Here is a 13,160-nt window from a genome sequence, read left to right as displayed (position 1 = left end):
ACAGGTTGAATAAAACTCAAATGTAAACAATCTCAGTTTTTAAAATATTCTGCTTGGTAAAAACTTCAAAGATCAAAACAGTTATAAATCAAGCAGATTTATGTAAGTACATTGCGAAGTAATGGGCCCTGATGCTCAGTAGAAGCTATGACCTCTGACCTCGTGAGAAAGTACACTGTAAGGCTTGGAATATGGTTAAAATATTAGTTAGGAGGATGAATAAAAATTGGCTTAGGAAAGCAACTCCTCAAAGAATGTCTTAAAATCAAATTTAATGAGTTCAGACTGAAAATGCTGGAAAATCTATAATGGTGACATTTTCCACTTTTATTCAATCCAAGTATTCGACTGGAAAATAACTTCCAGGAAATACTTCACAACAAAATTCAGATGAAAATCACTACCCAGTGGAGTTTTTCTATGATCTTTCTCTGACTTGTGTTAAGCCTCAATCCATGCATTTCCATGTTTTAAGAGAAACAGTTTAATCTAACTTCAAACACTCTGCATCTTGAGATATGAACATATTTTCATATTCAGATGTTTCAAAACATATTTAGATGAAAGTCAGCTGAAATGTTTAGAAACTTAACATTAGTGAGATGAAGATGCCATGAGATTTGCTCCTGTTATCTTTGAATGTTAAAAAATAAATAGCCCTCAGCAACCACAAGCCAGCAGCAGAATGCACTGTGATTGTTCTGGTCTTGTCATTAATGAAGAGAAGCAACACATTCCTAGTGGTGTGCATCATCTCTAGTTTAAAAATGGCCTTAGTAGGCACAACAGTGTGGTAATAATTTCCAATTTAAAACAAAAAAATTCTGAAAAGATACAGTGAACTACAGAATAGAAAGCCGTAACTCTGTGCCAGACAATTTAACAAATTATAATTTAAGAATTAAATAAATACTTAAGATTAATTGCAGAGATCAAGTTAAGACGATGATAAAGTCAACATGTATTTGTTTTTAAGCTTGAACGTGCATTCTTACTGTATTTCTTCAAAGGAATGGGGGACAGTTGATTGAATTTACTGGGATTTCCAAGACATCCAACAAAATTCCTCCCCAAAGGTTTTTAAGAAAACTAAGGTTCCAGGACATAAGACAGAAGACCTGCCAGGAATAAAGCCTTGCTCAAAAGACAAAGTAGAGTGGGTAGGAGTAAATGCTTAGTCCTCAGAACAGAATACACATAGTTCAGGTGGGATTTGTTATAGTATCTATGTTGTTCAACATATTCATAAACAAATTGGAAAAAATAGTAAGTAATAATATGAGTGCTTATGATATGAAGCTCATTAGGGCAGCGGCTGACTGGCTTTGAATGCAGGAAGATCATTATAAAATGAGTAACTAGACAATAAAATTATAAATGAAGTTGAATGCAAGTCAATGTAAACCAATTCACCTGTACTTCAAATTTTAAATGATGAGAACTCAGCAGACCAGAAGCAAGCCCCTGTGCTTAGGACACCACTTAACCACCTCTTTGTTTTTCAGTCTATATAGTTGTTCATTAGGGGACACAGTGGATGCTAAAAGTTTACACAGATCTCAGAAGACAAGAGCAAGGAACAGAAACCCATCAGGGCTAATACTTCCACAGACAACCTCTCTGGCTCAGGAAATACTTAAGTTAGCAATTACTGAGTATAAGGAGAAAATTTAGGCATGCTATATATAGCTTGCCCTGATCTGATTCTCTCCTAGGCATTTCCTTACAGCTACTGTTGGACACAAGACAATGACGTAGATAAACTGTTCTGGTCCTTTATGGCCACCTTTGATGGCGACATACTGCAGCATAATAAATCCCACGGCAGAGAAACCCACACCTGGGATGTATCAGGACAGATACTTCCAGAGGAGATGGGTGACAAATCTGAAAGAGGTTCAAGTGCACAAAGGAGCTACTAGGATATACAGGGTGTCACTGGTATCTGATGGCAGTGCACAGGCTGGAGAATAAGGGGCATTTTTCATTCTTGACCTTATAGAGCCTTTGCCATGAAGTGTAGTATCACATATTATTTTTATATACTTAAGCACTGGGTATGATCCATAATGGATGACTTTCACTGAACAATCAGACATAAGCAACAAATAAGATCTGGGGCTTAGTATCTCAAATACTAAAACCCCAACCACAGCTCTTCCAGCCCTTCTAAAGAAATCCCCCAAAGTTAGCCTAAGGCTGCATTACTTGATTTCTGCCAGTATATAGCAGGAGAGGATAAAAGAGGAAATTAATACTCCCAATATAGAGTTGATAGTCAGTGCCTCTGCTGCACAAATTTTAAGAATTACCACACCACAAGGACTGCAGCAAAAGCCATAGAATGGTTACAGTCACTACAATGCACAGCTCGAAGGGATTTTCCTTTTCTGTTTAAATGGCTGAAGAACTTCCTAAGTTTTCCTGGTCCAACACAGTGATGAAAATTTGCTACAAACTTTGCATATTTTCACTATAAAACCAAACTTTGCATCGAAACTGGAAAAAGTTATCTGAAAAATTTCAGCCATGTTTTTAATTGAAAAAGTGCATTGAAAATACAAAAGCTCATTAGAAAACTAACACAACAGCAAGCTGCTAACATTTTCAAAATGCCTCTTAAGCAAACAGAACAACTTTAGTAATCTTCTTTGTTATTATTGTTTTACGTAATCAGATCTAAGCCAGATGTATTCTGCACTATAGGTATTTTAGTTACCTGCTAAACGATGCCTCTGGGGGACAGCATGGAAGCCAAGTGAGAAGACTAATTTTTGATGCCCAGCTTAGACAGTAAAAGGAGCACAAACATTGCTTTAAGTGGAGAATTGCAGCACCAAAAACTAAAAAGTGCAACTATCCTTAAACAGATGCAGGGAACTTCAGAGGTTTCTGTCAGGCAAGCTAGCAATGGAAAAATAAGTTAAAAGCCATTTGTTTGCAAACAAAATTTTGTGTCAAAATCCTTTCATCTTAAATGTTTATGTTTCCATTAAGAGATAGCAGGTCAACATCAAAGCTTTAATAAGAAATAAAAATCAGAATAACTCATACTATCAGATTTGAAGATAAAACTCAGATTTGATCCTCATAGCATTTGTTTTTGCAAATGGTTCCAATTCAATGTTTATTTCCTATGAAAATAAAGCATCCAGAATAATTAATACCAACATACTTTTCTAAGTTGCCATATTGTATATCACATATTTTCCTTTCCACTAGAAAGTTTGGTATTTCACCTTAAATCCACTTGCTCCCCAAAATTCCAGTCCATACGACGAAGCTATTTTAGAGTAATATGTTTTATACAATTAAAATATCCACAAAAGAAACAACTAGCAACCTTTATTGACTAACATTGTCAGAATGGCTGAACTGAGGTATAAAAGGAAGGATATTTAAAGGCCATTTTATGAAGTCACGACTTTTAAGACATGTCTACATGCCTTAATCATTTTGGCTGACAAGTTGATGGAAGAACTCTGGTTTCTCCAATTATAAGTTCAATAGCTGAAACAAGTCTAAAAAGGTCATGTGTAAAAGGCATAAAATATTAACCTCATTGTTTTCTGTGCAGCTCGTTAAACTCCTAGAACTTGTAATAGCAGAGACAAATTGAGCAACTTTCTGACCTTTCTCTGATAAAAACCTACACAGTTATTTAATGAAAGCCCAAAAGGTTACCAATTATTCTTCTTAAAAGCCCATCTTCCTCAGACCAGGAATTTGGCACTGCACTGAGAAATTAGTTTGTGGAAATGCTTCATTTGACTGCTTTTAGAAGAGTGGCAAATCTGTAGAAAATCCTCTGGTATTTTACCTGTTTTGGCTAGAAGAGGCAGAAGACTTGAGGGAAAATGAGAACAGAGAAAGGTGGCAAGAGAAAATGAGCGAGAAAATAAAAAGAGCATGTATGCATGCATTCCAGGTAGACACACTAAAACTCTGAAATAGAAGAACAGCAATCCCAATTTGTTGATCAATATTACCCAGTATCAAGCTTCAGGATATCTACTAAAATGAGCAGCAGCACAGCCAAGCAGCCGTGCTTCCCACAATGTGATGCACAAGAGCATTGCAAGCAAAAGTGAGGCTGCAAAGTTCTGTGTTTATGACCCTTCCTGACTCAAGGCTCAAAGCTTAAGAAACATTTTGGTAATATTTGAATGAATACATTTCTTAATTGACTACTGTGCCAGAGACATGCTCTTTTTTAATTTCTTGACATCCTCTGAATGGTACAAAACAGACGCGAAAGGCTAGTTTGATCAACTAGATTTCAGTTCAAAATACAAAGCCACCAGGCTTGTTTATCATTTCTGTATATATTACATAGCTTAAAAAAACCACTCACACACCAATGTATTTCTTTGGAACTACTCAGATTTCTGTCTTTCAAACACTAAATTTAAAACTGATTTTCTGTAGTTAAGTAATATAAATGTTTAATTGACAGAAATCTTAGGAGGACTTTCAAACAGATTTGTTACTAATATGTAAAAGTTATAGAAGTATCTTATGCTAACAGGCAGTTGTTACAAACAGTGTGACTAAATCTGTGTTTTAAAACTGTACTATTTGCAGTTCCTGTAGTTATTCGTAGTTTTATTTTACAAATCCATGTTTGTAAATCTTTTTCATCATGTCAGTTCTACTTATTGCAAAATATGCATTCATGGCTGATTGCAGATAGTACTAATAATTAAGGATAAAAATGTGTCCAGCCTCCATAAATACCAGTCTCTGGTTTTTCTGGTGAATGACTGGCTATGAGTTTGTATTAAGAAACCCACAGATTCTGATTTCTATGAGGCTATCCATATAGAAAGTTTCAAACAGATTTGGTTTCCCTCTTTGTCCCAAACTCAGTGGAAACCAGATCACTCTGGCTCATCACACAATTTGAACCATTTTCCTTGAAAGAGTGAATAGTCCATAGGATCATGATATTTAAAAGTTCAACTTCTGCCTCTTGAAAATACTAAACAGTAATTACTTGACCTTAAGGATTTCTACAAATAAATGTACGTTTCCAGATTCATGACAATCTATTATGTCACTGCAGCTGAAATAAAAATATGTTATCTTGAGAAAGGTGAGATTTCCAGGCAGCATCCCAATCATTTTAATCAGATTGCAACCATTTGACCAATTCTATGCTGATTATTAAGTGAATTAAGAAGCATGCAGGGGTCATGTAGGGCAGAACCTTTTCATTTTTAATGAGTTTCCAAAGTTTTATTTTGTGATTTTACTTCATTTGGCCCCTAGGCTCATTATCTCACAACTGGTTGCCAAACCACCTTCTACTTTGTGGATTACCCCATTGAGGGGTGTGTTCCCTCTTTTGAGAAACACTGCCTTCATGTTTACCCATAATACTATTTTAAGGGATCTTTGATGAAAAAGAAATCATAAATGTTTACCTTTGGGGTTTACCAAGTCAGACATAAAACACTTCTAGCACACTAAGTATTTCTTGAGTGATCAACCACACTGCAGATGGGCCTCTTGTCTTCAAAAACTCTTTAAGGCTACAATAAGTGTCCAGTATGTTTGCATAAGAAATCACCCACAGTTCAGGTTCCTTTTAGTTTCAAACAGCTTCATAACAATTATTCTATTGCATCATTTGTCTCTTTTTAGTGTACGTACTGTGATTTTTCTGGCTGTCAATGAATAGTTCCTTTATCTTAACCAAATAGAAGTTTCAGAGGCTAAAGTACTTAGGCTCACCTTAGCCTTGGCAAGCCTTAGCACATATTTGCTGCTCTGACACAACATTCTGTCACTGCTTCTCTGAAGTATTTTAAATTAATACAGTTCTATAACCAAGATATACTAGTGTTACTTTCTTATTTTAAAGCTTTCTGTGGCTTCCTGTGTTCATCTAAATGTGCTTTATTTTGGATGATTACTGTTCCTTTTTACTCCCTGTGAAGAGTAAGGAAGTTATTACTGAAACCTACAGACCAAGATTTTATTCCTGTAACCTTTACAAGCTGTTGAATTTGAACTCCCATGCTAGGAAATGTTGCTTATATTCTCTTTTTATGTGTGCTGATTATTTTTTGCAATTCAGTCATAAGAAATTATTATTATTATTATTATTATTACTATTTTTAAAGGGAGAAGAGCAATAAATAGAGAAAATGGGGGGTTTTTTAAACATTACTGTCGTATGTAAACATACTGTCATATAGGCCATTCACTACCTAGAATATGTTTAAAGATAATAACGTGTGTGTGTGAGATCAAGGCCCATTTTCAGTATTACTCCATTGCTCAGAATATAGAACAACATGCAGCTGAGGTGTCCTCTCAAATCTTGTGGCTCCAATGATATAAATCAGTACTTTTAATATATTTCCAGCCCTGCATGGATGCAATGATTTGACATTACCTTTCATATTCTTTGGGTTTTTAGGAGTTCCTAAGACTCCTTTTAAGTAAAACTTTGTTTATTTAAGAATAATTTGGCTTCTTTTTATAGGTTTTCCTCCTAATATCCTGAATTTGCTTTTTCCACTACATCCCACTAGACTATTATTAAAATAAAGAGTCTTATTTTAATATATAATAATACCATGCCAGTCATTGCTATTTTCAAGGGGAACTTCTCACTAAATTAAAGAGTTGGAATTTTACTAACCTTTTCATCAACACATGCCAGTAATATCTTCTATTAAAAAATGGACCTTTCTCCCTATTTTTAATTCACCTTGCTTATCAGCTATTTCCTTCAAATTATCTGAAAAATCCTCAAAAACTAATTCCATAAGTTCAGACTCTGCATACTGAATACTCTTTTCCCCTTTGTACTTTGAACACATAAACCATTTCTAATATTGCAGAACTGTTTTAGAAAAGAAAAAAAATTATTTCATAAGTGAGATTTAAATTAACAGTATTTTCAGGATGCAAACAGGAGGTTTTATGAAGTGGATCCAATCTATACATCAGTATCGGTAATGTGGTATTCTATGCATGATGTTTACAAGAGAAATAACTATTTGTGTACCAGCTGTGAACATGCACTTGTTTTGAGCAAATGAAAGGTAAAAACAGGTCACAGATACAGCACATTAAAGCCTTTTCCTTTAATTCTCCTGATTAGCTTCTTGGTGTATCGGATAGTCATAAAAATACTTGATATCTTTTTCTAAATACTAAACAAACACTGCATTTAAGAAATTAAAATAAAGATTCATACTTCTTCCTTAGGGCTTCACAGCTCCTCCAATACCATCAAAACCGAACTCCTTGGTTCCAAAAGCATTTAATTTCCACTTCCAGAATATATTAAAAAAAAAGTTATATTTTCAAAAAATATTTATTTCAACAAATTTGCTTTTCTAATGGAAAATCTGAAAGGCTACCCCCATATTCTTTTATATCAACATATCCTCACACACAATATATAACCCTTCTAAACATAATATAATTTCATCTGAATTGTACCATGGCCATGTGTCTCAATAAATTCCCTTTTTTTTTTAAATTCCTAAATGTGCATCTATCAACCGTGTATGTTTGATAGTGATGATATAAACCTGTCAGCTAGAGGAAAGCTCCATGAAGTAACCTGTCATCACTCTTTTCCTGAAATAAACTATAGCTTTCTGGGACTTCTAGAAAGCATAGTGACAGAAGTTATTGCAACAATAGGCTATCCTGCACTAGTACAGGTGTTTTTTGTGTTTCTACTTCTGGACTCCCCATCATGCCTATATGAAATTCCATCCTCAAGCATGGCAGTCACCGACAGGTTCACCTATTAACGGCTTGTACTAGAAGTAAAATACCTGGGTGACTCCCAAATCATGCTTTGGACTTAAGATTAAACAAAAAGAGACTGTTTTAAAGATGTCTTTACATGTAACAAATTGCTTTTGTTCACAGTCTCTCAGACCCACCCAGACCAACAATAAATTTTGGGTTACGTAATTTCTGGATTCGTACGTTGAGGCTTTCCATAGGTCTTCACCTAGAAACAATTACGTTCTATACAGATCTGCAGCCAAAAGTAAACTTGATACATATATCACATATATACAAACTATCTGTAGAACCTATTCTTTTGTTATCTATCAAATACTGACAAGCAGGAACTCAAGACTATATCCTTGTCTTTGTGAGCAGCAACACGTTTTAAATCCATTTTAAAACAAGACAGCTAGAAATAGTTTACTTTGCGAAGTGTTTTACTCTGTTTAAGACTTTTTCCATGCTAATAAGTGATAACTCTCTATGACATAATGATTCTAGCTTTTTATTTTCAAAAAATGGAGGCAGCAGTCTGGTGCAATTCTCTTATCATCACAGACCAAGAATTCCCACTCAGATCTCATACTGCTCTTATACATGCCTGTTAATATTAAAATGTCTTGGTGCCATGCCCATCAAAATCCACTAAAGATTGTAAAAGATTTTGTTTTCTTCCAGTTAGCTTTACTAACATATCCACATATATCTATTTGATTCACTTGCATATAAAATCATATAAACACAATGAAGTCTAAAAGGCAAAAACTGCAGTTAAACTAAAGCAATATTTGAAGAGTTACTTTTTACCATGAGAAGGTGACAGAGCTATGTTTCAATAGTTATTCAAATTATTTTTACCAAAGGAGGTCAGAATTCACCCTGAAAAAAAATGGTGTTTGATAGCACCAGAAAGAAAACTGAACAGTTGTATCCCCTTCACTGTTTTACAAACAAGTGACAAACTAATGCCATATAATAGCAATATTCATATTGTGTTGGCATTAAAAGTCTATAAAAGCATAAACTGATAGGTATTGATACTCCCAGCTCTTAATAAGGCAATAGAATTTGATGGGAAAAATCAAGTGCTTGGTATACCGGAAAAAGATATAAAACTAAAGCCACATTTAATCAATTATATATAAACCCAAACACATAATTCAACCTAAAAAAAACCCAGTTAAGATTGCATTTATTTTTCTTTATTAAAATTTCCATTGAATACCTAACTTCCTTCTTCCTTCACTGTTGACTGAGTTAAGAAGCTGCAAAACTGTATCTGCACTGGAGGCAAGGCAGCCCACTCTTCTGGTTGACAGAACATGTTTCCCAGGCAAAATGGTTTATTTTTAAATAGCTTTTGTGAGTACAAAGGATGTTGGAGTACTAAATCTTTTTGCCTCCAGCTGAGGCAATTTGCTGCTATTACAGACACTGTTTCAACACCTATATGCTATGCCCTTCCTGTCACCTGAGTACCAAACTCTGTTTTGATGAGGGACATAAAATACTGCAGAACCACTGACTGAATGTACTTTCACTATTTTTCTCTTTTTTTAATGCTGAAAAAAGCAAGTTCCCAAGCAGAAAAGCAAAAAGGGTCCTGACGTTTTAATGCATTTCTAAAAAATGTTTACCATTTATTCCTCTCTAATCAAAAACCTTACATTTTTGTCTATAACTACAGGCTTGTCTGAATTTTGAACAAGAACAGGCAAGAATCTTCGCAAAAAAATCCTTTTCATGTCATATATATTTCCCTTTGATTTTGTTTTAAATGAAGATTCTATCATTAATCATATAAATTGCAAAAGAAGATAATTTGCACACAGAAAGATAATTACATACCTTACATTGGATAAGGAGACCATAAACCAAAATGTTTTTCTTTTTAGTTTCTCTTGCAAATTTCTTGATCATAGTTAGGTCTTCCATCCCAATGCTGAAAGAATTATTTTCTGAAATATCTAAGTGCACCTGCAAAAGAACAAATGAGAAAAAAACAAAATCCACTTTTTCCACAGTGAAGCATTTTAGACTGATGGTTTTTAGTATCTCATTTTTATGTGTTAAGCACACACAAAAATACAGACTAACTGTAGTGGTTTAAGACTTTTCTTAGATAGCTTCTATTACTATTTAATTCCACTACTTACTTATACATTTAGTGATATGAAAACCATTTCTTTTAGAAGCACAAAGAAACCAATATGCCAGAACATGTCATCCATCTTAAAAATATTCAATTAAATTAGAAAACAAACAATATTCTTTTATAAGCTCTAGACTAACTTTCACAAGGTTGTTTTGTTTTGTTTTGTTTGGGTTTTTTTACTACCAGACTGTAGAATACATGTGTCTTTCTTAAGGCTGCATCTTGAAGGTTTTCAAGACAGAACTGAATTCTTTGAAGTTTAATTGGAAATTTACTATCCTTTCAGTATAGCATATTAGTTACCTAAATGGGATTAATTTCAAGGTAACACTTGAAGTTTAAAAAGAAGAAACTACCTCAAAAGGTAGGGATATGACTGTCCTGAGCTCTTGGGCAGGGAAAGGCAAGTCTCATTTCCATCAGGGATGCTGCAGAAACATGGCAGGTCTTACAGGACCTGAACTGAGTTCAAGAAGCATTTGGACAACACTCTCAGGCACATGGTGTGATTCTTGAGGTGTCCTGTGGAGGGCCAGGAGTGGGACTTGATGATTCTGATGGGTCCCTTCCAACCTGGCACATTCTATGATTCTATGAATTCTCTCCTGGGTATCTTGTGCAGGGCCAAGAGTTGGACTCAATGATCCTTGTGGGTCCCTTCAAACTCAGAATATTCTGTGATTCTGTTACTGGTATTTCCAGGGACACATCAGCTAGAGCTCAACCCTTTCCCAAGGCTTACATGTTCCACATTTTAATCAATTTATCTTACAAAGCTTCTATTATCTGTAGAAATCAAAGTAAGGATGATGATTTTTACATATAAAGTTTCAGTATCTATTAGTAGTAGAAGTACCTTTACCCCTAGAAGAGAGAAAAAACATTCACCTGGCTGAATGATTCCATCACATAAAACTTACCTGTGACCACTACACAGAGGTAGGGATATAGAGATCTCCCCAGAGACCAGTGCTTAGGAAAATTATTTCAAGTTCTCTTTGTACTTTATGTTCCATTTATACTGACAGAAAATAGGTCCTCATGCATTTTCCCTTGCAACACTTCTTAAAAAAGCTGTTTATTGTCTAAATGCATACTCACCAGAAGCAAAGCTACTGTCTTCTACTACGCCAGCAGAGATTAATTTTCACACATACTCATTATTTTGTTATTTTCTACCCAAAACAAGGCTAAGGACTACTCATTTACAGCTATTTACAAGAAATTACAAAACCTATTAATTTGAAAGAACCTAACTCCTCCTTACCATTAACCTCTTTGACAGCTTTAAAAACAGATTTTTCTCAAACTTACTTTGGTACTAAAATGCAAATAATTGTAACAATGGAGCTGAAGTACTAGCATTCCTTTCTTTCTAACCCTAAGCAAAGCAACAACATAAAAATCAAATCCATTCATACCATCTACAAACATGAAAATGTATTGCTCAAAAAGTAACGTCAGAATAAGAACACAATTTGTCTGGTTATAGCATAACTGGAGAGGATACTGGCTTGATGCAAACAAATAACTGAAGTTTACCTCTGTGCTTCCTATTTCTTCTGTAATATTAATCTTCCCCTTTGTCCAGATACAGTAGTCCAATTGGTGCTTCAGCTTACAGATGCCACAAAACAATCCAGTCAGGAACCAGGATAATGGACAGACTTTGAATCTGTGGCAACTGACAGGTGAGATTCTGGACAGAAGTCATTATGCCCACTGCAAACTCATCCTTTTATTGCAACAATGCTCCCTGGGCTGCTTAAACAGAGCATCTGGCACAATAATAACACCTGTCATTTTTACAACTAAAGAAGATGACTATTGGAAGGAAAAAACCCCTTTTTTTCTTAATTATCAGATTATTATGAAAAAGTTATTTTTGTCATGAAATCAAAGAATAGACAAGAACTTTTCAATTACCCAAATCCAATTACATTAGACTGTTCCTAGTTATGAGTTTAGAATGGAAGCAGTTAGTTGCTCTCCCCATTTATCCTTTCAATTCTTCACTACCAGAAAGAGTTTTACTTTTGAGAGTAGAAAAACACAATGTCTCCCTTACAGCTGGTACCTAAGACCTATGCATTTAAATGTCATCATACTGCTTAAAATTCTGATTCACATTTGTCCAAGAAATATTAGTATGTTCTTCTACATTGAAAGAAAGTGTATTATAGCACTGTTCATGAACAATTCATTCAGGTAATATGTTAAAAAAACATATAGGAAAGAATAAAGTTGAGGAAAATCCCACTCATGAGCCTTAGTGAAGAGGACACCCAACACTGAATTTAATTAAAGACTGCTGAAGGAAATTTCTGTCCCCGATACCATCTGTAATGAGTTTTAGAGATCAGAAGTCTAAAGGGCTTCAATACTTCCCAGTGATTAATATGGGACAATGATTTGTTAAGCTAATTCTTTAGTCACTGAAAACATACCTTCGAGATCTGCTTTTTTTCCATTCTGGTATTTCTAACACATAGTGTGGTACTTCCATCAAATGAAAGTGTAGCACCAGATGCCCAAGTGCAATTAGGCAATATACCTTTAACAAATATATTTCTATCAGTTTTTCAAATATTAGCAACTGTTTCCACCTAGTTATGAGACTTTTTTCCACTGTCTAGTTCTGGGAAATGTCAAGTAGTTGTCAGAAACAACTGATGGATCTGGAATATAGTAAAGGGATTAAATGTATCATTTTCTCCTAAGGCTATTTTAAAAGGTGTCCACCTAAATAATTTGTGCATGTTGCAGGCTGTTCAAGCAAGTACAGTTTCATTAAAAATGGTTGTGGGTTCTACAAAGACTTCAAGGTCTAGTATCTCAGGGGCAAAACTCAAGTTTCATGGGGAGATTGTGTAAGAATTATTTACATTCATACCTATTTCTTAGGAGATATTAAGACCAGAATATTTACAGCTACAACTATTAAACCAAAGTTTTCACATCCCTAGCATCACATTTAAAAAAGTATTTAATTTGAAGTCCAGACTAGAAAGTGCTACCAACTGGGCACAAAATAAGCATGCTTTTGACACCTTAGCATTAGCTAGTTGATTAACAATTTCAACTTTATCTTCACACCCTCAAGATTCAACACAGACAGAAATAGTTTTTTATATTCTTGATAAAGGACTAATGAAAACATTTTCAGTCCAGAAAAGGGCATTTTGAACATCCAGTGGCCTTGTAAATGACCAACAGAATTGGAGACATATAATTGCTC

At 34.7% G+C, this 13,160-nt stretch overlaps 1 protein-coding gene across 8 annotated transcripts in view; it reads right to left on the bottom strand.

The window, feature by feature from the left end:
- CRPPA (CDP-L-ribitol pyrophosphorylase A) overlaps window positions 1-13,160 on the bottom strand; it is a 110,952-nt gene that overhangs the window by 37,849 nt on the left and 59,943 nt on the right. For 3 of the 8 annotated variants that reach the window (XM_039549326.1, XM_039549325.1, XM_019285828.3), the window contains 3 exons: window positions 12,370-12,476; window positions 11,465-11,597; window positions 9,616-9,744 (listed from right to left, as the gene is read on the bottom strand). In XM_039549326.1, the coding sequence (XP_039405260.1) occupies window positions 9,616-9,744; window positions 11,465-11,597; window positions 12,370-12,476 (369 nt within the window). Of the gene's footprint in view, window positions 1-9,615; window positions 9,745-11,464; window positions 11,598-12,369; window positions 12,477-13,160 lie in introns of those variants that run through there. The other 5 variants (XM_039549331.1, XM_039549328.1, XM_039549327.1 and 2 more) reach the window with 4 other exon arrangements.

Source organism: Corvus cornix, chromosome 2 (genome assembly GCF_000738735.6).
Source record: "Corvus cornix cornix isolate S_Up_H32 chromosome 2, ASM73873v5, whole genome shotgun sequence".
Lineage (NCBI taxonomy): Eukaryota > Metazoa > Chordata > Aves > Passeriformes > Corvidae > Corvus > Corvus cornix.
The sequence above is the reverse complement of the archived record's forward strand: the minus strand, read 5'-3'. Positions and strand labels throughout refer to the sequence as shown.